The 27,014-nt window shown below is 45.2% G+C and overlaps 1 protein-coding gene across 4 annotated transcripts in view; it reads right to left on the reverse strand.

The window, feature by feature from the left end:
* The window catches only part of RFTN1 (raftlin, lipid raft linker 1), a 207,871-nt gene that overhangs the window by 22,156 nt on the left and 158,701 nt on the right, over nucleotides 1-27,014 (reverse strand). For all 4 annotated transcript variants that reach the window (XM_019435679.2, XM_053903835.1, XM_019435660.2 and 1 more), the window contains exon 7: nucleotides 22,250-22,365. In XM_019435679.2, coding sequence (XP_019291224.2) covers nucleotides 22,250-22,365 — 116 coding nt within the window. The remainder of the gene's footprint in view (nucleotides 1-22,249; nucleotides 22,366-27,014) is intronic.

A 27,014-nucleotide genomic window follows, 5' to 3' on the forward strand; every position in this document is an offset into this window, starting at 1 on the left:
AATAGAGTCTAAGAAAGCAGTCGGTCTCATTTTAGACAACTTTGGCTTTCATAACGTTCAAAGAGAATACGTTAAAAAAAAAAAAAAAAAGCTTAGTTCTCAGATGTAGAAAAGGGGGCAGATGAAATCCACGCAGTGCAGAGTCTAGTCTTCCCATTCCAAGACTCTTTACCCACGCCTGCTGCTTAATTCACATCTTTGCCCGATTTTCTCCACCATGCAAGAAAGGCAACAAACTCTGGAGCCCTTGGAGAGCCCGACAAAATAATAATAGTCGTTATTGTTGTTTGAGATGCACTGTTTGCAAAAATGGCCTCAATTATTACCTCCCTGCCTCCAGGCCTCTTTACAACATAACTCTGCATAAAGAGGTAGAGTCCATTTCTCCACCCCTTGAATCCAGGCTGGTCTTGTGATTTTCTCTGACCAACAGAATACGGTAGACGTGACATTACGGGAGTTCTGAACCTGCGCCTCGAGAGGCCTTGCTGCTTCCACGTGCTCTTGTGGAACCCTGCCTATGCTATGGGGACATGCCCGGGCTAGCCTGCTGGATGATGTGAGACAGGTGACCCAACCAGCTGGCAGACATTTGAGAGACGCCATGTTGGACCTGCCAACAGCTGGTGAAGCACGAGTGAGCCCAGGTGGGGTTAGTCAGGCCTCGGCCAGATCACCGGAATCATCTGGCTGATCTGTGGACTCACCCGCAACAATCGTTACCTTAATTCACTAAGCTTTGGGTGTTTTATTCCACAGTAGAAGCTAACTGATCCACTAGTATTATTCTAGGAAGGGCCGAATGCCCAGACAAATCTCTAGAAGGAAGACCGTGGTGAAAGTCTCCTGGTCTAATTTGAGAGAAATAAAATGTAATAGCTGCTACTGAATGGAATTCAGTGCTCTTAATTTTTCGCCACGCTCAAAGCTGGCACACCCAGCCCTCATTTTCTCCATGCCAGACACATTGTGACCTTGCATTACACCTGGAGCCCTGAAGTCTAACTTATGATAACCTACGATGAGGCCCGGCACTGCCACCGGCATATCCTGGGAGGGAGAGATAAAAACCCCCACTGGGGAAGAACATCCCAGCTTCAGACACTGCTCTGGCTTCTCCTAAAGAACAACACACGCCAAGCTGGCAGGAAAACCAAACCTGCATGTACAAGATAACACTCCCCTGGATTCTCAGACCAGCAGGGTGATTTGGTCCTGGTATGTGTGGTTTTCTCTGAAGTCACAAACACAGAAGGCAGGAAGGGGTTGTGGGGTGGCAGGAGACGGCACGCCGTACCTACTCTCAGAGCTGTGTGCCAACATGCGCCTGCCTGGGCAGAATGAGAACAAGACGCGTGTTACAACGTAGGACTCGGGGATTATGCCGGAGGGGATGAGGCCGGAGGTTTTGAGGTTAAGGGGGTGACGGCTGGGCAAACCCTGGCCGTTAGTGGGGACAGCCGCTGCCACAGTTCTGAGTGCAAACAGTTAAGCATCTACATCCTGTTGGCTGCTCAGCGGGACCTCATACTGTCGCAGCACGGGGCTTACGGCCTCCAGAAGCTGACATTTCACACACATACAGAATGCATCAGGGGTGAGCATGTCCTCTCCGGCAGACCTGGAAGCAGCTTTGTTTGATAACAATTAAACGAGAAACATTTTCTCCATCCAGGGACTTGCCAAGTGCCTCCCACTTGCGTTGATGAGTGAGGAAATTAGGCTTTCAGGAGGTAAATGGGATTTGCCACTTTATTCCTCCCTCTTTAGACAATATGAGGTGGATGGAGGGTCATTTTCTAATCCTCTTTCTTTCTTGTTTTTGCACCTTATCTACTACCTCGAAAAGAGAGGATTTAAAAAGAGCTTTCCCACAGTATATCATTAAAGGTATTTACTTTGGAGTTGGGAGCCCCAAAGTTTGTCAGCAAAAACTCAAGAACTTTTAAGACTACATCATTTACCACCTTCCTCCACGGTAGAGTCCCGACACCTGACCAATAATCGTTAAATGCTAACCCAGAAAATGGCCCTGAACAAAGGTTGGTTCAAAATCTTAACAGAGGAGGAAACGGAAGGAAAGGATTATTCCACTGTCACTGTGCAAACTAGCAACAGACAGAGCTACACAAAGCTCCGTGTCTTGGCGTGTTGGGCTATGCTGGCCTTGGGCTCACTCTGAAAAGACGATGCTGCGGAACGCACAACACAACAGATTTTCTCTCCCTGACTATCTCCACCTGGTAAATTCAAGATGCCACATTCCCACTTCAGCATCCGGTCAATATTCTCTTCAGTCAATTTTCTCTTCACAGTGACCCAGTTGTCACCATCTTGTTGCTATGGTTACCATGATTCTAACTCAGCCATCTCTCCCCATGCTCCCCTCTCCCTCGGGCCAAATTATGTTGCACTAATCCCACAGCATGTCCTCTGAGGACCCTGTTCCTGCTAAGGGGACTTCTAATAGAGCTTCCAACAAGAATATACAACCTTCAGGACACGTCAGATCCCTTGACTGTCCACTACCCCCATCCCAGGAGTCCTTCCATTCTCTCTAGCTCCCTGCTCTACTACAGCCTAGAGGTAAATCTACCAGAGGCTGTAACAGCACTCTTGGGTTTCCACCAGCATCTGGGCTGTGACTCACCAAAGGATGAGCTGATGAAGAGCAAACCAAAATAAAAAAAAATTAAAGTGATCTCAGAGAAACTGGCCAACTCTATTCGGCGTCCTCTAAAAAATCCCCTTATCACCCGCTGTCCCCTGCCCCATCACTTCATCTTACTTATCACTACTTGGCACAGATTTGTTTATCCATTTATTGCCCTTTCAGTGGAACACAATCTCCACAAAGGCAAGGATTTTATTTATCTCATTACGATGAATCCCAAGCATCTAGGCAAATGTCTGGCACAAACGAGTGCTCAACAAATAGTTGTTGAGTAAATGAACGAATGCATCCGCCGTTGCCTTTTGGGGGTAGATCCTGCTGCCGCTGTCTTATTATGTTCTCAAAGTCTTAGCAAAACATTTAACATTGATGAGATCTGAGTTTACCATGAAAAAATACAAGTTAATTTGCCAGGAGGGTGTTACACCCTTCTTCTGGGCATTCCGTATGTGGAAGCTGGAAGTATATTCATGTATGAAAATGAAACACACAGAGTCATATGCTGGCCACTGGAGTCATTAAGGTCACTGGATGTTTTAGCAAACACTATCTGGTAAATTACTAAAACTGGCCACACACAAATTTGTCCACTTCCTGTATCCGTGCCGCTACAGTGCAGATCGTCCTATCAGGAGATGGTGTCTATTTCCCCACCTTTTGAATCTCAGCCTGGTTTTGTGACTTTCTTTGGCCAAGGGGATATTAACAAATGTGATGCAGACCAAGGCATGAAATAAGGTAGCACACTGGGACTCCTGGAGCCCTGTGACTGGCAGTGAAGAAGCTCAGCTAAGCTTCCGGGCATTAGAATACGCAAGACCCTGCTGCCCCAGCCAACAGCCAGCCAACCATCAGCCATGTGAATGAGGCTACCCTGGATCACCCAGGCATCAGCTGAGGCATGAGAGAGCCCAGGAGAGATCAGCTAAGCTGCTCCAGAGTAGAACTCAGCTGACCCAAAGAATCATGAGCTAAGCAAATGGCTGTCTGAAGCTACAGAGATTGGAATTGCTACACAGCAAAAACTGATCTAGATTAGAAAACAAAACAGCCGACTACCATTTAATAGAGACAAAGCTACCTGCTTCTTTCAAAGTGATTTTGTCCTCATATGGGAAGGGGACTCTACAGAATCTCATGGCCCAAATTAAGTTTTAAGTACAGCAATACTTCTGTGATGAACCGTGAACTTCACCTTCTTGCCCAATGCCCCCTTCTGAACACTATCAAGAACTTTCAAGGTAAAATCAAACGTAAAATTTGTTTCCGGGTGCCTGGGTGGCTCAGTGGGTTAAGCAACTCTTGATTTCAGCTCGGCCCATGATGTCATGGTTTGGGAGTTTGAGCCCCACATCGGGCTTTGTGCTGACAGCACAGAGCCTGCTTGGGATTCTCTCTCTCACTCTCTCTCTCTCTGCCCCTTGCCTGCTCACATGCACATGTTCTCTCTCTCTCTCTCTCTCTCTCTCTCTCTCTCTCTCTCTCAAAATAAATAAACTTTGAAAAAGGTAAAATTTATTCCAGTGTGATAAAAATAAAAATTAGCTAGCTTAAAAAGTATGGGCCTTTAAATCAAAAAGTGATATGAAGTATAATGATAAAGCTGAAGAATATTCCTGGTTTACAAGCACAAGAGAAAATGGAAACCATCTAAAATCGACCAATGGATAACTAATGAAGTACATTAAAATATGATTGTTCATATACTGAAATACTTTTCAGCCATTTAAATTGATGAAGTAGAAACAGTATGAAGAGTATGATCCCAAATATGAAAATATAGACAGAATATCTATGAGAAGAAAATATACCAAGATGTTATGTTGTGATGTGGCTCTTTCCTCAGTGATGAGGAGAGGAGGGTTTTTGCTTTTTCCTTATTTGTATTTTCTAACCTGTCTTCAATTACAAGCACCACTTTTTGAAAACATCTTTACTGAGATGTAATTGAAATATCTAAATATTCACCCATTTAAAGTCTTTGACTCAATGGTATTTAACATATTCAGAGATGTGCAACCACCACCACAGTCTGAATTTAGAACATCTTCATCACTCCCCCAAAATTCTTGTACCCATGAGCAACCACTCTCCTTCCTCTCACCTCAAGGAAGCCTCCGATCTAATTTCTGTTTCTACGGATTTACCTAATCTGGACATTTCACGTAAATGGAATCGTAAAACATGTGGCCTTCTGTGTCTGGCTTCTTTCACTCAGCATAATGTTTTCAAGGTTCATCCATGCCACAGCATGGATCAGTACTTCATTCCTTTTTATTGCCAAACAATATTCCATTATACGGATATGTCACGTTTTGCTTATTTTTTCATCACTTGCTGGAAATCTGGATTGTCTCCACCTTTTGGATATTATGAATAATGCTGCTGCGAAGAGCCATATACATAGGTTTCATTTTGTTTTAAGTAGGTTTCACACCCAGCATGGAGAACAATGTGGGGCTTGAACTCGTGACCCTGAGATCAAAACCCTAGCTGAGAACAGGAGTCAGACGTGCAACCAATGAGCCACCTAGGTGCCCCGTGTATAGGTTTTTATGTAGATATGTGTTTACATTTCTCTTGGATACGTGTCTAGGAGCCGTACTGCAGGTCACATGGCAACTGTTAACTATTGACATTTTGAGGAACTGTCCATGCATCACTTTTGTAAAACGAACAGGCCTCTTGGCCTCATTAGACTATCTCCTGAGCCTTCTTAATCTAATTTGTCAAGTGATGTAAGCAAAGAGAATCCCCTTCTACCTTAGCTGAAGAGGATGTTAAGAATTCTGCCTCGGGGCGCCTGGGTGGCTCAGTCGGTTGTGCGTCCCACTTCGGCTCAGGTCATGATCTCACGGTCCGTGGGTTCGAGCCCCGTGTCGGGCTCTGTGCTGACAGCTCAGAGCCTGGAGCCTGCTTTGGATTCTGTGTCTCCCTCTCTCTCTGTCCCTCCCCCACTCAAGCTCTGTCTCTGTCTCTCTCAAAAATAAATACCCATTGGAAAAAAAAAAAAAAATTCTGCCTCAAAGAGGCCACTAACTTAAAAGCAATGGGCCAACCAAGCATCCCAGCTCATTGAATCTGGAAGGGATCAGGGGAGTCCCCCAGTCCTGTGGCTCTTGGGCCGGTGGAATGTTTCACATGTGGATCCCTCATTTCCACCTCCAGACCTACTGGCACTGAATCTCCAGGGGTGATGCCTGGGAATGTGTATTTTTAAGTCCCCAGGTGATCAGGAGGGTCAATGTGATCTGGAACCACTGCTGTAGTGCTTCCTGCTGAAGGGAGGAGGCTCACTTACTGGCTGAACATCTGAATCACACTGGCACTTGCTTGTTGACAGCCCGAGGGCCCAGCCACCTCCACTGCAGAATAGCTCCACAGGGGTTCTTCAAAGGGATGGAGTTACTCCCTTGCAATCAAGGAAAACAGAGTCTACCTCCTTTATGACAGGTCAGCCTTTCAAAGATAGGGAGTCGGCTACCTGATTGCCCGTTTTTTTTTTTCCTCTTTCAAGATAGATATGCATATGTCTCCATCCCTAGCCCTTTCTTCTGTGCCCCCTACAGTCTGTCTGTGTTTCTCATCAAATACGGTGGGTGTGGTGGGACACAGAGCTCTAAGTCAGCCAGCATCAGCCAGCATCAGAAGAGCAGAAAGACAGGTACTTCCTGTGGGCATGTTCGTAAATATGGCCAGTCACCTCTTGTTAAATAGCAGCAACCGGATGTTCTGTGTTCATTCAACCAATGTTTGTGGAAAATTTGTAAAACGAGAGAAATTAATTTGGGACCAGGGAACATGGATATCAAGAACAGCTAGTCCTTGAGTCATGGAGTGTGTGCAATTTTAAAAATTTTAAAATTTTAAAAATTAAATAACTCTAGGGGTACCTGGGTGGCTCAATCGGTTAAGCATCTGACTCTTGATTTTGGCTCAGGTCATGGTATCATGGTTTGTGGGTTTGAGCCTCATGCTGTTGACATGGAGCTTGATTGGGATTCTTTCTCCCTCTCTTTCTGGCCCTCCCCTGCTCATGCTTGCTCACATGTGCGTGCTTTCTCTCTCTCTCAAAATAAATAAATAAAGTTTAAAAAAATTAAATAACTCTAAAGTAAGATGGAACATATTAAGTGCCAAAAGGAAGGGAAGATGATTCTACAAAGAGCTGGGTCAGGAAAGGTGAGGATCCCCAGGGTGAAGACTTGGGATGGGGAAGGGATTCAGCAGAGGAAAGGAGAGAACAAAATGAGGGGACAAAGATCACAGTTATGATCTGGTAAATACCACTTTGTCATAGCTTATAGCATTTGTCATAGAATTTGGAGGGGAGTAGGAGGTATACTGTTGAGCTGTATTAAATTCCTTTTCATTAGAATTGCTGTCAAATCAGGTATTCTCCCTTCTATATTATTTTTTTGAACTTAAATGCAACTGATGTTTTTTATACTTAAATGTGTCTCTTTTACATTTTATTGGGATGGTCTGATCCAACAGTGATAAATTAAGAGATAATGAGATTAGAAGGGAATTAAGGAGTCAGGGAGACCTACTCCAAAAAGAAGCAGGATTAGGTAAGTAATTTTCAAGGTTTCTTGTTTTTTGTTTTTTTTTTTTCCTTTTTTTTAAAGTAATGGGGCACTTTCCACAAACACCAACTGTAATCTAATTTAGACACTCAACGTGTAAAAACAGTCAGAAAAAGCAGCCCTTGTTGACACTGGTGTGGGTGGGTTGTCCAGAATCTTCCCCACGCCCCACTCTCAGACACCCCCTTTATCCTCTTTCTCCCATGCCTAGCCGGAATGTTTTTGGAGAACCCAAGAGCATCCATGTTCTTTATTCTTTAGCTACTCATGGCCACTTGGTATACCCTGGGACTTCCCAGCTTTGGGTCTCTCTCCATAGGCCCACCACCTTGTAAATCTCTACACAAACCATTGAAAAAGCTGCAAAAGAGGACACAGCACAGGATGGCGTCACAGGGCACACAAGGAAAGATCTTCCTTGAATTAAAGCACACCTTTGTTGAGTATAGCTTCTCAACCAGTCACACTCCACCCATAGACCCTTCCTTTTTATTTAGTTGTATTAAAATACTTGGCCAAGTGAATTTCAAAAGGACAAATTCCAAGAAGTGGCAATGAATGACCACTTAACTACAAGAACACCCCCCAGCCCTCTATACTCACTGATTTAATATACTAAATTCTTCTTGGAGAACCATTTGCCCTGTCCTCATCTGTAGCCTGCAGACTGTCTATGCATCTAAAAAGTTCTTATTGGGGGGCCACATGGAAAGCATGAGAAGGAATGTGACAGTCCCCAGGAGCAAAGACCAGCCCTTGGCTGGCAGCCAGCAAGGAAGCAAAGACCTTAGTCCTACAACTGCAAGGAACTGAATTTGGCCAACAACCTGGATGAGCTTGGGGGGGGGGGGGGGGGGGTGGGCAGATTCCTGCCTTAGAGGCCCCAATAAGTAACATGGCCCTGCTAACATCTGGTTTCAGCCTCCTGTGACCCTAGCAGTTTAGCCCACCTGGATTCTGACCCACAGAATTGTCTGACCCATGGTAATTGTCTGTGCATGTGCTTAACATTCTCATAGAATTATCTTCCACCCTTCTAATCTCAAACATCCAAGAAACCTAAAGATCAAGCCTATTTTATCACATTGAGGGTTGCCTCTTTCTTGTCATTCTGTGGCATACACTGGAGGTTTTAAGCATATTGTTTTTGTTTTTGTTTTTTTAATTTTTTTTAATGTTTATGTATTTTTGACAGAGGGGGAGAGAGACAGAGCATGAGCGGGGTAGGGTCACAGAGAGAGGGAGACACAGAATCCGAAGCAGGCTCCGGGCTCTGAGCTATCAGCACAGAGCCCGACGCAGGGCTCCAACTCACATACCGTGAGATCATGACCTGAGCCAAAGTCAGACGCTTAACCGACTGAGCCACCCAGGCGCCCCTTAAGCATACTGTTTTTTTAAAAAATGCATTTGTTACAAGATTCTGAAAACGTGCTGACCTCTTTCACCTTTCTCTTTCTCTGCAGCAAAGTTCTAAATTCACCCCATCCTGTGGTCTTTGCCAGAACGCACGCTTGCCTCTCCCCTGTCTCCAGCTCTAAAAGGGTCCTGGTGATTTAGCACATTTCACTACTCTCAGGACGTGTGACAGTGAAGAGAAATTATTTATGGGCATGCAAAGGCCAGGGGGTGGGAATTCATTTTTAATGACTGCGCTCCTTCCTTCTAGTTAAAGACATCAATCCTTCCTGCCCAAATTCCCTCCATTCGTCATGTTTTCACAATGGCTGACACACAGTAGGAACTCAATATTTATTTGTTGAATAAATGTTTTAAAAGGTCTACCTTAACTTGTAGAGCTAAATTTTGTACAAGAAATGAAATATGGGTGTCTGAGAGAATAAGACCATTGAGTTTTTGGAAGAAAAACATCAAATTCTTCCTTTTCACCTTCCTGCTATCCAAGCTGTCACCAAGTCTAGTTTTCTTTAAAATGTTTCTAGGAGCATCCCTTGCCTTTCTATTACCACTCAGTGGCAGACACTGTTGGTGCCAAAACAGTTACTTGTTAGCCCAGGTTCCCTTTCCTAGGTAACACACTCTCCAGCTCCAGCTAACCATGATTCTTGGCAATGATGTGGGTCTGTGACCCACGTCCCAGCTAAGGGGACCCAAGAAAACTCTACTGGAGAGTTTCTGGGAACAGTTTTACTTTCTAATAAAAAAAAAGGGCATGTAGCAGGAAATGCCCAGTTCTTCCCAGCTCTTATGACGTTCACATGAGATGCGTGGAGCTGCTGCAGCCACTTTGGGCCTAGCATTCCAAAGAGAGACCTGGCAGGCAGGGTGAGGACCAGAATGCATAAAGGTGACAGCACCTGGGTCCTCTGTGATGTCCTTAAGCCATTGAAAAAGCTGACTCTGCAACCCCCGATTTTCCTCCAGACTTCCTGCTTGGTGACATGAGAAGCAACATACCTACTGTAAGTCATTTCTATTCATATGTCCTGCTGTTGACATGGAAACATCCTAACCGACACCATGGCCACCACCCGTATTCTCTCACGTTGGAACCTCTCCTCCAAACATCTGTCTACCTTTCCCCCATTCTAGTCCATCTCTCCCAACAACACACTGTTTCATGGCCAACTCTGGACTCCTGGCTCTCTGATGAGATCCCTACTGTAGCCTCCTTCAACCTACTGCAAACCCGGGCTCTTGCCTGGATGGCAGAGTTCTCCGCAGACGCTCTTCCCAAGCAGACATGCTGTCAAGAACATGCCACAGGCCTCCCTTGCAGTTAGGTCTATGTATGTTGTACCTGTTTCCAGGGCTGCTGTAAAAGGGACTGCAAATTTGGTGGCTTACAATAGTAGCTATTCATTCTCTCGCAGTTCTGGAGGTCAGAAGTCCAAAGTCAGTACAACTGTGCCAAACTCAAGGTGAAAGCAGGGCCATGCTCCCTCTGGAGGCTCTAGGGGAAAACCCATTTCTTCAGCAGCTGTGGCTGCCAGCGTCCCTTGGCTGGTAGCTGCATGTCTCCAGTCTTCAAGGTCAGCATTTCCAAACCTCTCTCAACTCTGCCTTCACGTCTTTCTCCTTGTGTGCAAAATCTCCCTCTGCCTCCTTCTCAGAAGGATATACGTGAATGTTTTTAGGACCCATCCATATAATCCAGGATGATCTCCCCATCTCGAGATGCTTATCTTTATAAATTTTTTTAAATGTTTATTCATTTTTGAGAGACAGAGAGAGACAGAGCATGAGCGGGGAAGGGGCAGAGAGAGAGGGAGATGCAGAATCCGAAGCAGGCTCCAGGCTCTGAGCTGCCCGACACGGGGCTCAAACTCACCAGCTGTGAGATCGTGACCTGAGCCGAAGATGGACGCTCAACCGACTGAGCCACCCAGGCGCCCCAAGATGCTTATCTTTAATTATATCTGCAAAAATCCTTTCTCCAAATAAGGTAACATTTACAAGTTCCAGGGCTTACTTTTGGAGAGCACCTGTTCAGCCTACTCGCACATGTGTCTGCGTGTGTCACCCAACTCTGTTTATCTCTGGGAAGAGCTCCCTCTTGGAGAGATCATGGAGGGCCGGTGGGTGGGAGGAAGATTCGGTTTTTAAATATATACACTTTTGGACCATAAGAGTTTTCTTTAAAATTATTATAAAACCCACAACAATTTTTTGTCTCAATTTGCAACATAATTCACATTATCACATGAAATTTTTGTAAAAGACATATTCTATCTTAGGCCAGTTTCCCCAGAAACAGTCCCTGAGAGGAGGATTTACGCGCAAGTAGCTTATTATAAGGCGGTGAGGGGGTGGGGGGAGGCGAACAACAGGCTGAACCCGAGTGAGGACACAGGTTTATGCAACATCCCCTGAGGCTTAGCCTCAGCCCGAGGGAGGCTCTGGGGGGGTAAGCTGTACTCAGAGGTCCACACCTCTGACAATGGTTACGAGTGCCTTGGAATGGAAGAGTGGGAGGTAGCTTTATCTGTAACGTCTCCATTTTAATAGAGAGAAGTCTTCATTTTACTTGGGTAATTAAAAACTTACATTTAAAAGATAACTAGGGGCACTTGGGTGGCTCAGTCAGTTAAGTGTCCAACTCTTGGTTTCGGTTCAGGTCATAATCTCGTGGTTCGTGGGATTGAGCCCCATGTCGGGCTCTGCACTGACAGCACAGAGTCTGTTTAGGATTCTCTCTCTCCCTCTCTCTCAGCTCCTCCCCTGCTTGCACATGCTCGCTCTCTCCTGCTCTCTTTGCCCCTCCCCCACCCACATGCACGTGCTCTCTCCCTCACAATAAATAAATAAACTTAAAAAAAAAAAGATAACTAGTTATGTATCACCATGTCCTTTCTTCTGTTCCGCTTTAGATATACTTGTTTTCTCCTTGTAGAAAAGGAAGCAAAATGAGGGTTGAATAATTCCACTTTCTTGGAAAATGTACAACCTCTTCTTTAAACATAGTTTAAAAAGGTGTGTGTGTGTGTGTGTGTGTGTGTGTGTGTAGTCACGTACACCCAATCTCATTCTGGGCTTAACCTTCGTTCATTTTTGGAGTTTGCCTCACTCTTGCCTTTCATACACCCACCCTCCTCAGTCACAGGTAAGAGCTACCCCAGGGGCACCTAAACATCCAGGTATTTCCCTGCTCAGCTTTTGCCAAGAGCAACAAAGCAGGCTCCGGAGGCCCAGGTGCAGGTGTCAGCAAAGACACAGGTGCTGGCCTCTGGAAGTGAAAGCACATTGATCAAAAGGGATCCAAGGAGGGGCACCTGGGTGGCTCAGTCGGTCGAGCATCCGACTTCACCTCAGGTCATGATCTAGAGGGTCGTGAATTTGAGCCCCACGGCGGGCTCACTGCCGTCAGCCAGTCAGAGCAGACCTGCTTTGGATCCTCTGTTCCACTCTCTCTGCCCCTCCCCCACTCACGCTCTCCCAAAACTATTTTTTTTAAAAAATGGGGGATCCGAGGATCTAGAAAAACTCTGACATTAGCCACTAATGTTCTAATTGTGAAACTAAAATGTACAGATGTGCTTTCCCTTCTGGCCTGCCTCGGCTCTTGGCACTTCCCACCGGCAGGAAGCCCCTTTCCCAACCCCCTTGGCTCATCCACACCCTGTCGGAGCCCGTTGGGAGCCCACGGTGCCCAGTGGGCCTTGGTCTGTCTCTACTTTCCCCCAGAGCACTTCCGGTCAGCAGGATGCCATCCAGCACTGAGTGCCTTGCTACTTATCCTGCAGGAAGTCTTCTTCCCTCCTGGATGCTCCTTGCAGGTAGGGGCCTCAGCGAACACCCCTTTACGTTTTCGTCCCAGGGTGGCACTCTTGTCCCAGTCCCTTTCTCTGATCCTCTGGGGCTTCCCAATTCCCTGGGAGTTCTCTGTCTCGTATCCACTAATCCTCTTCCACCAACTGCCAGCCATCCCATGGGAAAGCTGGAGGGCCGATTTCCACCCAAAAGCCCATCATCTATCTCTTCTTGGCAATGCCACAATCCACGTGACATTTCATGACCCCCAAGTCAAGAAGCTGCTGTCCAGAAGGAGACAGAGGGAAAATTCTGCCCGAAAAAGACGAAACAGGGACAGCCAGCCACCCAGGGCCCCACTAACCGAGCACAGGGCCAAAGACTCAGATCAGAAGTCAGGACTCAGTGACCTGATAAAGGCTTTTTGGGGTCACTGTTTTTTTAAAAAAAAATTTTAATGTTAATTTATTATTTTTGAGAGAGAGAGAGAGAGCCAGCAGGGGAGAACCAGAAAGAGAGGGAGTCACAGAATCCAAAGCAGGCTCCAGGCTCTGAGCTGTCAGCACAGAGCCTGACGCGGGGCTTGAACTCACAAACCGTGAGATCATGACCTGAGCCGAAGTCAAGACGCTTAACAGACTGAGCCACCCAGGCGCCTCTTGGGGTCACTGTTTTTAAATATGATCTCCATCATTTGGGGAAGAGGAGTGACTTATCTGGCAGAACACAGACCATACAAACTAAGCTGTCCTCTGCCAAATTCCTAATAGCCAAGGAGCACTAGAGACCCTCTCCAGGCACAAGAAGAAAAGGAATGTTAAAAGTTCAGGGGAAAGTTCAGTCCAGCCCCGTGGCAAGAAACACCCGAAGAGAAGTTGACTCCTGGTGGAAGTGTCGCTCTAGAAAAAAAGTTGCAGGCACCTAAGGAAATTAATGTCTTGCACAGGTTGATGAGTGTGGATTTACAAGGACAGAACGGAGGTACCTGACCCTCCAGGGATGGTGACTAAAGTGAGGCAAACTCCAAAAAAGAACGAAAGTTAAGCCCAGAATGAGATTGGGTGTATATGACTATGTACACATATACACAGACACCGTTTTAAGCTATAGCTTTTTAAGCTATGTTCAAAGCAAGAAGTTGTACACTTTCCAAGAAAGTGGAATTATTCAACCCTCATTTTACTTCCTATTTCTATTTTACTTCCTGCCTATTTTCCATTTTACTTTCTTTTCCGAAGTCTGCAGGAAAGGCGTATTTTTAAGGCCCTCAACTGATTGGACAAGGCCCACCCACATTATGAAGGATTAGCAATCTGCTTTACTTGAAGTTTGCAAATTTGAATGTTAATCATATCTAAAAACTCCCTCCACTACAACATCAAACTGGTGCTTGACCAAACAACTGGGCACCATAGCCTAGCCAGGGTGCCACATAAAATTACCCATTACAGCATCATTCTGCAGCTTGTTTTTTCACTTAACATTTCCTGGAGTTCCTTCCCTGCCTGGCAGTTTATACAGAATGACTGCATCCATAATAAGGATGTACCATCGTTTATTTAATCATTCTCCTACTGATGGGCATGTATGCAGTTTCCTTTTTTCTAGTACTAATCATGCTGAAATAATGTTCTTGTGTGTGCCTTCTTGTGAACAAATGCATGTGTTTCTCTGCAAGAGGTGGATGTGAGGTACGGGCTTGCTTAGTCATGGGTAGGAGTGGGTATTTAACAGTTTTAACATTAAAAAAAATTTTTTTAATGTTTATTTATTTTTGAGAGAGAGAGAGAGAGAGAGAGAGAGAGAGAGAGAGAGACAGAGCATGAGCAGGGCAGGGACAGAGAAAGAGGGAGACACAGAATCTGAAGCAAGCTCCAGGCTCTGAGCTGTCAGCACAGAGCCTGATGTGAGGCTCGAACCCACAAACTGTGAGATCATGACCTGAACCAAAGTTGGCTGCTCAACTGATTGAGCCACCCAGGTGCCCCCATTTTTAACATCTTTTATTATTTATTCATTTATTATTTTAAATTATTTATTATTACTGTTTTTACTTTAGAGAGAGAGAGCGAGCATGAGCGGGGGAGGGGCAGAGGGAGGGGAGAGAGAGAGAGAGAGAGAGAGAGAGAGAGAGAGAGAGAGAGAGAGAGAATCTTAAGCAGGCTTCACGCTCAGTGCTGAGCCCAACTTGGGGTTGGATCATGACCTGAGCCCAAACCAAGAGTTGGACGATCAACTGACTGAGGCACCCAGGAGCCTCTAACCTTTTAAATAGAGATTAGCAACCTGCTTTCTAAAGCAAACCCTCAAGTTTTTAAATGATGAATTTATTTTGATGAGGTCCCAACAGTTCATTTTTGCTTTTGTTTCCCTTGCCTCTGGAGACGTGTGGAGTAAGAAGTTGCTGTGGCTAAGATCAAAGAGGTTTTTGCCTCCTTTCTCCTCGAGGATTGTGATAGCTTCCTGAATTACATTTAGGTCTTTCATGCATTTTGAGTTTATTTTTGTGTATGGTGTAAGAAAGTGGTCCAGGTTCCTTCTTCTGCATGTTGCTGTCCAGTTTTCCCAGCACCACTTGCTGACGAGACTGTCTTTATTCCACTGGATGTTCTCTCCTGCTTTGTCAAAGGTTAGTTGGCCATACGTTTGTGGGTCCATTTCTGGGTTCTCTATTCTGTTCCATTGATCTGAGTGTCTGTTCTTGTGCCAGTACCGTACTGTCTTGATGACTACAGCCTTGTAGTATAGCTTGAAGTCTGGGATTGTGATGCCTCCTGCTCTGGTTTTCTTTTTCAAGATTGCTTTGGCTATTCGGGGTCTTTTCTGGTTCCATACAAACTTTAGGATTATTGTTCTAGCTCTGTGAAGAATGCTGGTGTTATTTTGATAGGGATTGCACTGAATATGTAGATTGCTTTGGGTGGTATCGACATTTTAACAGTATTTGTTCTTCCTATCCAGGAGCATGGAATCTTTTTCCATTTTTTGTGTCTTCTTCAATTTCTTTCATAAGCTTTCTATAGTTTTCAGTGTATAGATTTTTCACCTCTTTGGTTAGATTTATTCTTAGGTATTTTATGGTTTTTGGTGCAAGTGTAAATGGGATTGATTCCTTGATTTCTCTTTCTGTTGCTTCATTGTTGGTGTGTAGGAATGCAACTGATTTCTGTGCATTGGTTTTATATCCTGCAACTTTGCTGAATTCACGAATCAGTTCTAGCAGTTTTTTTGTGGAATCTTTAGGGTTTTCCATACAGAGTATCATGTCATCTGCGAGGAGTGGAAGTTTGACCTCCTCCTGGCCGATTTGGATGCCTTTTATTTCTTTGTGTTGTCTGACTACAGAGGCTAAGACTTCCAATACTATGTTGAATAACAGTGGCATGAGAGTGGACATCCCTGTCTTGTTCCTGACCTTAGGGGGAAAGCTCTCAATTTTTCCTCATTAAACGATGAATTTAAAATTCATCAAGTATACATACATTACATTTTAGGGAAAAGATGCTCAGTCATACCACTTAGTGCACTGATGTGTCACTATCAAAACCGAGTGGGACGTGAGGAATCTGACCAAGTGAGAGCACCCAGAGCTGCTAGAACAGACTCAGCGTTGCTCTGAACACCTTGTGGGCCTCCTCTGTGCCGTGATTTGCTCTGGGTTGGAAAAGGGGTGGAGTTACAGCCTGGTAGGGGAAGGGGATGTGTCTGCAGTCAAGGTCATTCAAGGCAGTGGTCACTTATGGGAAAATCTTTTGAATCACAGGAAAAAGACAGAGAACTACTATCTTTGGCACTCAAGGCTATGATCTCAGAACCAAAATAATTATCCTAGAGAAACCGTGGCAATGAAAGAAATGTCAGATGGTTTAATAAGAATAAATATTGGCTCCCTTGTCACAGCAGAAGGTGGTGGATTGTAGATACCACAGAAATTGATGTTACTCCCTTACAAATCCTGTGTGGATTGTTCAAGAGATGGCTGGGAGCCCCTAGAAACAAAAGATGGATCCCCAGAAGTCTACAGAATACAGAAGTTAGTGCAGAACGAGTGGGGCCTGTGTGTCCCCAGGGTTAGGGGACTGGAGGGGTGGAGGCGTGCCCCAGAGTGGATGTCAGTTACAGAAATGCATCTCAGCGAGCCTCTCATGATTCTTTCAGGGATAAAATGGTGACATGTTAGGTGGAACAATAGGGCCATCTGAAACTTCTGGCAAAAGGGTTTGGCGTCAGGTTAGAGACTAGAGGAAAAACCCCCCAAACATGCCAAAGGACCATGTCCTCCATCTAGTGTGTTTGACATTGGACTGGAAAGGAGCCATCCTACAAATGAAACCTTCAGAGAAGCCAAAGCTGAGATGATCCTCCAAAAATGCAGGACGATATAACCATGATCAAAAATGTCTCCATAGGCTGGAAGAATGGGCAGAAATTAATAGGATGAGATGAACTGGGAGTCGGTTCAATAACAGATTGAATACACAGGGAGCGGATGGGGAGAGCTGAGTATGTGCCACCCTACATGATGCAATCTGTCATGGCTGCCCCAAAGTTGATCCAACCACCTGCTGGACGAGCAGAAGCCCAAGTCCAGCTGTCAGAGGACCAAGCGCTCACAGGTGGCAGGCTCCTCTCCAGCTTGCTCACGGCCCCCTGATCCCAGCCACCGAGCACATCAGGCTGAGTCCCACAGGCTCCCAGACCCGCGTAGGTCAGTTAGACCCACTGTCATCACTATGTGTCTTCATTTACATTATTTAAACTGATGGTAAAGACAAAAGAAGTTGTTTCTGGGAAAACTAAGTAGAATGCTTTGAAGAGATTTGACAAAGTGCAGTTGCCTAAAAATAACAACTGTGGCTGACTTAGAAGTGGTGGGGCTGGAAAAGAGTACGAAAAAAATCATGAAATCGAGGATTCGGCAGTGAGATCCCTTTCCTAGACTTTCAAGACACTGCCCCAGGACACTGGTGATCGCAACACCTTGGGTGTGGTTTACACAAGAAAGGTGAAGTGAAATTCCAATCAGCAGACCTCAAACTCTAAAAGATGGGCAAATGGATGCGTATTTATATATTTTACATTAAAATAAAATGTGTGGGGGTATGAATATGATTTTCTTTGGTTCTTTTTAATTGGCTTTTCAATTAACTCTCTAACCACCATACCAACTGCATCAGCTAAAAGAGTTTTTACTGTTATCGCATGGTCAGTTCTGGCAGCAAATTTCACAAGGGGAGCGGAAGGCTCATTCCAAGGAGGGGGGTGAAGACAGAGAAGGCTCTAAGGCCTCAAGGGCACCTGATGGTGTCCATAAGCAGTGATGGGCTCCCAGGCTGAAGGACATGCAACCTCAGAATGAAAAAGAGGGTCCCTGTCTCTCTGTCTTTCCGTCTCTCATCCATATGACCTATTCATCTCTGTAGTTTCCCCCTTTCTTTCCAAGAAGGACCCTTTCTGCTCACACTCTAAATTGTAAACTCAAAGAAAGTAAACAAAATACCCATTACAGATGCTGTGCGGACGGGCTTTCATACTACTCAAAACTGCCACAGGTTTCCAACTGAGAAACACGCAATGCATTTGGCTCCACACTTTTCCCTTGCCCAACCTCTGGTGTGCTTTCAGAGCAAGAGCAAGGCAACCCGGAGAGGATCTTTCTAGCCGATGACACCAGGGGACCAATAAAAGAAAGTACTATTTCCCTACGATATGCCAAGAGCTACACTCACAACTTTTGAATATATCATTTTTTAAATTCTCAACTTTGAGAAGCTGACAGTGTTCCCACTCATACAGCTGAAAGATGGAAAAACAAAGAGGGGGTACACTCAGTCACTTGGCTGGGAATAAGACAGCCAGGATGCATTCCCAGACCAGACTCCAGAATCTACCTTCTCTTTCCAACACGCTGCGGTGTTTGCAGAGCTGTGAAGAGTTAGGTAGGTTTTCTCATGAAAGCGTCCACGTGTGCACGTGCACATGGGGACAGGGAAGCCGGGAAGATGTGGCTCAACTGGAATGGCACGTGTGTACTGCGAGCTGAGGATACTAATGTGCGCAGGAGGCAGAAAAGGAACAGGGCAGTCCCAACTGTGAGCAAAGAGAACAAGCTGGTCAGCAGTGTTTTGTGGCCAGAGCCCAGGAGTTTATGGGCTGGCCTGGAAGGAGAGAGGTTGCCAGAAAGGCAGGGTCAACCACAAGCCAAGAGGGATCTGCCCAGGGCTTGAACAGGAAAGACCCTTCCCAGAGGCCAAAAGGGTGAAGAGAGGAAGCAGGTGGGTCTCAAGGGTGAAAGGTGAGGCTGCTGGACAAAGGCCCACACACCTGGAGGGGCCAGCAGAAGGGGGGCCGTCAGTGGGGGGAGGGGGGACTTCTGACACAGCCTCTTCAAAGAGCTGAGCTGTGGGTTCTGCCCTGGACTGGACACCGCTGGGCCATGCTGGGACACAGTGTATCCATGTGGTTCTGCTAAGGCAGCGATTCCCAAAGTGGGCTTGAAAAGGAACCTCTGTGAGGAGGGCCTGGATACCTGTGTGTTTAAAAGCTCTTGAGGGATTCACGCTTCATTCTGAGAAGTGTATGTGTACCTAACGCTGAACCAAAAGGCCTGCAACCCAATTCAGGAAGCATTTACTGGAAGCCTTAGAGAACAAAGATGAACGCGCCCACGCTGAGAAACTCGCAGTAAGGAAGGAAAGTGGATAAAGAAATCATAGTGATCATAATAGGAGCTGACAGACTTATGCACAGAGAGTTACGGAAACACAAAGGAAGAGTCTTTCACTCTGAAGGAGTCTGAAGGGCTTCCTGAAGGAGGCCACCTATGAGCTGACCTAAAGTCTGCCAATACAGCCGCAAAGAGGAAGAGAAACCCATATGCCCAGGGGTACAGTCTGTCCAGAAGAGATCTCCCCTCCTTTAGTCCTCAAGAGATGGCACTCAGAAGCTGACGCTGCTAAAATGGACGGGGGTCTGTTTCCACTGTGGGCAATTTGGGAATGCTCCAAAGGCACCAGAGAAAAGAGCGAGACTGAAGACTTGTGCGGGGGGAGAACTGGCTGAACACCTACATCAAAACCATTAATTCACTTGTCACTATCAGGAAAATTAAGAAAATGTGTTTCTGCCCAACTGGATGCCAGCCACACCTGCCTATCATAATGTCAACATGTGATGGAATAAAGGCCTATCTAGTGATGTGCTGGTAAATGCTTACAACTGGCTCTCTGAGCCGTGGTGGGGGTGGGAGGGTGGAATCCTAATTTCTAGGCTTTGCCAGTTTTCATGGTGCGGTACTTCCACAAACACAATTTCAAGCTACTAATGACTGAATCCGTCACTGAATACGGAGTTGGAAAGAGAGGCACAGAACCAGCTTCACAAGCTGGTGCACACCACTGGGCCCATTGTGGGTCTTAAAACCCTATGCCACTTCCCAGGATCTCTGGAGAAAAGCCACAGCATTCCTGAAGTGTGTGTGTGTGCGTGTGTGTGTGCGTGTGCGCGTGTGCGTGTGTCCGTGAGGGAGAGAAGGGGACGAGGGACAATGACGACATGACCCAACACTAATAACACCAAATAGATTAATGCACAAAAATAGGAGGTCAAGGGAAAAAAGTTCAAACATCTGAGAAAGAAATAAAATTAACAAATCAACCTAACGGAAACCAATCTGCACAGCCAGGAAAACTTTCTGAATAAATGTTCATCTTTCCTGACCTAGCCTCTTAACCCATAAAATTGACCTCTTCTAATTAAAAAGACAATCGTGTCCTTATTTTAGTTTGTAACTTTAACTTCCTCCCACAAACATTTTAGATAGGATGCATTCACTCCAGTTACCCATCAAGGTTACAGTTAATTTCAAAGGCTGAAGAAAGACAAGCCACTGGGGTACTTTTCCTATCACAACTTTCATCAACTAACACACAACCACAGACATCTGGTGAGAGTGGCATCTATCCTGTTCTTTTAGACACTGGCTCTTGAAACCGTGAATCAGGATCTCCCTTGTGAAAAAGGATTGCTGAGGCCCATCCCCAGAGTTTCTAATTCAGTCCATCCGGGGTGGGGTCCAACAATCTGCATTTATAGCAACTTCCCAGGTGACGCCAATGCTGCTGGTCCTAGGACCACACTTTGAGACTTTGGATCAAAGCCATCAAATCACCTTTCTTGAGGAAACCGCGGTGCCCTCCCTTAACAGCCATTTTAATGTGCTGATGGCAAGAGATGTTGCACACGTCCCGTGACCCGTCAATCACTTCCACACATGCACCTGTTTTTGGTGCAGCCACATGTGGCTTGCTGTGAAGGCTAAGTGTGACAGAGCAAACAGAGTTACTAAGTGTTAAAGCCTGTGGGCTGTTTTAATAGGGTCCTTAAGATCCTCAATTGGCACCCTTGTTATTTCATCTTTCATCTGACCACATGAGGTGGGCTGGATGAACAGCATGGCCCCATCTTAAATTCAGGATGTTTAGGGACCCGAGGTGGGGTGTGTATGTGTGTGTGTGTTGGGGTGGGGGGACATGAGACCAAGGTCAGGCAGGGGGAGCTGGTAGAGCCTAATGGCAAACCAGGTCATGACCCGATTCCTTACTTTCCTTTAGGGCTCCTGGCCCCTCATCTAACTGGGCCCTGGATGCTGTGTTTTTGGAATTCCAATTTCTGATTGATTAGTACAGTTTTCCATTGTACTCTGTCCCCTTCCTGGCAAGCAGTTACTGCACATCACTGCCCAGATGCAGGCATGCCTGCTCAGAACTGCTGCCAGCGTAGAGGACAGGGGACAGACCGCTGGGGTGCCCACCGCCCTCCAGCAACTAGGTGAGGGTGTCGCCTGCCATCAGGCTGCAGAGGGCACAGCCAGAGGGCACAAAGATGTGGCAAGCACCCACTGTCTGGTGGGTCCCGGCACCCCATGCCCCTCACAAAGAGCTGAACCCACACCTGTCTTACTCTGGCACAGAGAGCCCGGTTTGGCAAGGCCCCTCCGAGCGATGCTAACCCTGTGTTTTTCCAGGGCCTCCTCAAGAAATCCTTTCAGAAATCAGTCCCGCATGTTTAAACAGCTTGCCCGTTTACACCCAAGATGCTGGATGGACAAGAGATGAGTCTGAGAAGCCCACCCTTCTACAGCGCCCTCAAAGTACACACCGGCGAATCTCAGAAAGAAATCAGGTCTTTGAATGTCCCAGTGGGACGTGGCTCAAGGAATTACTCTGCCCACAGCAGTTTGGTGGCTTCAAGGGTCAACATCTCTCAAGGACATCCTTCAGCATTTATTGTGTAACCTTGGGCCAGGGACCTAACCTCAGTTTCCTCATCTGTGAAATAGGGGCAGTCATATACTTGCCTCATGGGCTTTTTGTCAAAGATTGAGTGTGTATGTACCAATTTCTTCCAAGGACACTTGGCAGAGGGAGGCATAAGGTCTAACACCAACAATCATGTTGCTCTCATTCCGGTGGACACAGACTCTATGTTGGCCTCACGTATGTCACTTGGAGTTTCCAGTGATATGCAAATGAATGAAAGAAGAACCTCTTTCCACCCAATGGTCCAGCACGCACACTATTTTTCCTACAGAAAGGGAAAGTGGGGCCCATGCCCCAACTGGAGGGCACAGAAGCATTTGAAAGGGGCCTTGTAGGTCTACCCAGGTCAAACTGCCTTTCAGAGGAAAGCCACAGCAGACACGGTCAGACCCAGCAAGCGGATAAAACAATCATTGTCCAAACAAAGGAAGCACCACTGCCAATCTCACACTTACTTCCAGGACTGTCCATTGTTCGACAACAATAGCATCATAGCCCTGCATGGTTTTGCTATCTTCTGTGGAAACAGCTTCAAAGATGAATACTCCATCTGTCAGGCTGTGCAAGGAATCTGTGGAAAAAGAAAAGAGGCGGGGGGAGTTCTGTAAACCGTCTGTGGCAGAAGCCTTACAAGCAGCAAAAATTTTCACTGCATTCATTAATAATCCCAATCAGAACATCTTTTCAGCATGTTAATTAAAGAAGGCACACACAGCCATAGAGTCTAGCCCCATCAGAATGAATGAGACTAATTTACCTCGCAGTTCTGAATAATATCCTTGATTTTATGAGCCCAAATTTCATTGTTAGCAATCACCATTTGATTTCACGCGTTTACCTTCTTTTTCACGCTCCAACGTCAGGATGCACTGGGGAGAACTTATTCAGGGTAAAACACAGTCATTTAGAGACAGTTTTTAGAAGAAAACTATATTTAGGTGGAAGGTTTTTTTAAAGGGGGGATAGATATAACACAGCAGATCTGAGTTTGTCGGATGCACTCTAGATGCGCTGATTTTTGGAAGTTCTCATCATGTGGACAGCTGTACAGATGACGCTTTAGCTCTTGTCAAGAGGCAGAATTTGAGGGAAAGGGGAATTTTCCCAAATGATTTACCACTGAAAATGTTTCCTTGGGCATTGCTCTGGTCAGTGTGCCAGGTTCTGAGTTCTATATGATTCAATAAATGTAGGTTAAACATATAACAGGATTCAAGAAGGACTCATTGTCTTAGGCAGTGAGAGTATAAAGAAAATTACAACAGAGTCCCCGCCACAGCCGAAGACATTAAGGGAGGTGTTTTCTGCCGCTCCTCCTTTTTTTAATATGGCTTTTAAATGCCCTAAATTCATTTAGATAAGAGATTGTGGGAAAGAGGACTAGACAGAGAAGCAGGTGGTTTGGATCCATGCTCTATCATGAAAAGTGACGTGACCCCTTTCAGGGACTGGGTCTCTCATCTGTGACATGGGAATGTGTACACAGAATCACTCCTGGTCCCTAGATTCTAATCTACAAATCAATCACACCATTAGGTACTGAATTGTGTCCTCCCCCCATCCAATTCATACGTGAAGCATTAACTTCCAAAGTGACAGTATTTGGAGGTAGGGCCTTTAGGGAATTAACTAAGGTTAAATGAGGTCATAAGGGTGGGTCCTAATCTGGTAAGACTGATGTCCTTACCAGGAAAACACCAGAGGGACCCCCCTCCCCTCTCCCTGCACAGAGGCAATGCCAGATGAAGAAGAGAGAAGGTGGCTGTCTGCAGGTTAGGAAAAGAGGCCTCAAGCAGAAACTGAATTTGCCAGCACCTTAACCATGGACGACATCTAGCCTCCTCAACTCTGAGAAAATAAATGTCTATTATTTAAGCTATCCAGCCTGTGGTATTTTGTTATGGCAATTCACATTAAAAATATCTTTAGTGATATACTATTTTTATTTTAGAAGGATAATTCACATAATAATATGATTTTTTTTTTAAAAGAAAGGGAGATAAATTCAGAAAGTCCTTTGTATTACATTGGAGTTCAGGAACTGCCAGCATTTTCCAGAAGCCACAAAGAAAAAGACAGACAGATGTAAATACTTAACAAATATTTAGCTTCTGTCTTCCACTAGACCTCATAAAGACAATTGAAAGGCCATTAAATGAGAAAATTGTTTGCAACAACAAAAATAAATAAATAAATGGCTAAGCTTAACATTCTTTATACGTGTATAAAAAGCTTATGGTGGTTAAGGGAATTTTAACTGTACAATCTTTTAGGAGAGCAATTTCACAAGGTCTAAAGAGCCTGAAACAAAAAAGTCCATCTTCTTTGACCCAGAAATTCTACCTCGTTCAGTCTATTCTAAGGAAATAACCACTAAAGCCATCAAATATTTATCTACCAGCATGACTTATAAATTCCTGAAAAACATAAACAATCTAAATGCTCAACAATTCAAATATTCAACCATGGAAAAGTAGTCGAATAAGTTAGGAGACTTCCATATAATTAAATACTATGTGGCTACAAAAAAATCATGGGAATGTAATGATTCAGAAAAATTCCTTAGAGACAATGTTATAAAGAAGAAGAAAAAAACAGGATACAAGCCTGCGGTATGAGCTGTATGTGAATTTTTTTTTATGTTAAGAAGGGTTAGACAAACTTTAAGGAAATACATAAAATCTAGCAGCACTTATGATTGGTGGGATTAGGTATAATTTGAATTTCTTCTTATCCTTTTCTACAAGATTAATGCAAGAGTTAACACAAGCATCATACAAACAGACAACACAGATGAAAATGAATTTTCTTTTTCTCTCCTTTACACGGCTCTTGAAGGCAGAACTAGAATCAAAAAGTTTTAGGAACTATGGGGAGAAAATGTGAGTACAATATAAACAGAAAGTACCTTCCTTAGAGTAGTCTAAAAAATGGAAGGTAAAACCTCAGAAGAGTGAGCACTGTGTTCCTGGAAGCATTTAAGCTTATACTGAAAACACTTTTAGCTGCTCATTCATTCCAATGCCTACCTAGCATCTATTTTGTGCCAGGTACTCCTGTGGTCACCGGACATCTTGCAGGCAGCAAGACATATGAAGTCTCTGCCCCATGAAGCTTACCTTGCAGTGTGGGGAGGGAGACAGTGACATAATGTTAGAGGTGATAAATGCTATAAAAATATCAAATGGGCTAAGGGGAGAGAGTGCAGGTGGAGGCAGTGGTTGGGTATTTTTCAAAACGGGTCTCCTCATTTTGAGTAGAGATATGTACTTAACCATGCAAGGAAGGCTTTTGGATCTTCAGGGTTTAAGAGTTAGGTAGAGGATACAGCTGGAGTAGGGATGCACAGTTAATGAGGGGTAGCCAAGGACCACAAGAGCAGTGGAATCAGGAGAGAAGAAAGTCAAGACTAAGATGATGGGTGGGACGACCAGCTAACTAGGCACTTATCCATGTGACTTGTTTGGCCAATGGGATATTAGCAGGTATGATGCAACAAGGGCTTGGCAAGCCCTTGTGGTTGAACTTAACCTCTTCTATCTCTGCCACCACTTTGAGAGGACATGCCCCAGCTGCCCAAGAGCAGCTCAGCTTAGATCAGCTAACCCACAGACCTGAGAGTGAGCCCAGCTGAGATCAGCAGAACTGCCTCATGGAGTTGCTCCAGCCAACCCACCAATGTGTGAGAATAGTACTGTTTTTAGCCAATGACTCTGGGGTGGCTTGTTACACAGCAGTACTGTGGCAATAGCTGACTAATACAATGCCCAACCTAAACCTAAGAAATATGAGACTGGTGTACTTTGGTTGGCTTGGGGATATTCTTGATTATTCCAGAATGATAGAGAGGCCTGACCAGCTCAACGACTCACAGCCATGAGACTAATTCCTGGAGCACAGCAGCCTTGTCCAATATGATGAGATAATACTCCATTTTAAGTGAGATCAATCTAAGTTCATCAGCACCATGCTCCAGTTTCTTATTTATTTCCTAAACTGAGAGTGAGTTATCAAACAGCCTTAGCAAAAGTACTAAGGTTGCCTCTCTCATCTGCTCTGCTAAAAAGTTTTCCCCAAGTGTTTGTTCGCTGCCCTCCTAAGAAACGTTTTACAGAGATAACCAGCGAAGAACAGGGCTTCTCTTTAAACCACATTATAGGTATTTGGGGCCTCAGGACAAGATGAACCATAGTAAAGTTCACTTTTAAAGTTCTGAAGAATAAAGATCCAGCTGGACCTCCTGCCACAGTAGGAATACCCTATAGAACCACTTTGAATAAAGCTTTCCCAAGTCCTGACCTGGGGATGCTTGAGACCAGAATACATTCAATGATTCCCTCAGGATTAGACCAACACAGCACAAATCCCCACAAGACTCCTACCAAAATATGTTATCTCCAATCTCCAAAGTCTTTACGTACAAATCTCAATGGAAAACCTCCAAGACCTTAAATTGTGCCTATCATCGCTTTAAGTAATAGAGTACCCAATTTGGCATAAATATTACGATGGTATTTAGCCTGCCGACAGTACCGTGCAGTGGAGCTGAGGTCCAGAAGAGGGAATGAGACACCATAGTCCATCCAGACTTCCTTTCCCAGCCGCTGCCTGGCTTTCTCTGCTTCCTCCCTGGTCACAGGCCTGGGAGGAGGGCTGTGTGGTCAGTGGGGAGACGTATGGCCAGACTTGGGGTGTGCAATAGGAATAAACCAGGTCCTTATTTACCAGCTGCCTCAGCCACCGTCTGCCTTCCAGCCCCTCAGCCCACTGCTCTGCTATTCTGAATCCGGAGTGCTGATTCACCCACTTAACTACAAAGCAAGTTCGGAATGGCTGTCAAAATTTGATCATCTGTAACAGCAAAAAAGCCAATGAACCACGGAGAGCAGACAGCTGGGCTTTTAAAGAGCCCCTTGTTTTGACGGCCTCGTCCACTCCGCGTCTTCTGATTACCTTCCTGGCTCAGCCTTGCTGTGATGCGCACCGAGCTGGGTATAAATAGGTCTTTCTTACAGTGAAGGCTCCCAATGTAAAAGGTTAAATCACCCTACATCTATGGAAAACACTCCATTATCACTGCATTTTTTATTAAAGTAAAGATGCTTCCCTACTGTGCACAGAGAGGTATTTGCCCCAGTACTGTATAAATATTTGATGCCAGTCTTTTGGCAAAAGGCCACCTTAACATTCCAAGCTTATGATTTTATAAAAAGGAGGTGT

The sequence above is a fragment of the Panthera pardus genome, unplaced genomic scaffold, assembly GCF_024362965.1.
Source record: "Panthera pardus isolate Hobbes unplaced genomic scaffold, ASM2436296v1 HiC_scaffold_16, whole genome shotgun sequence".
Taxonomy (NCBI): domain Eukaryota; kingdom Metazoa; phylum Chordata; class Mammalia; order Carnivora; family Felidae; genus Panthera; species Panthera pardus.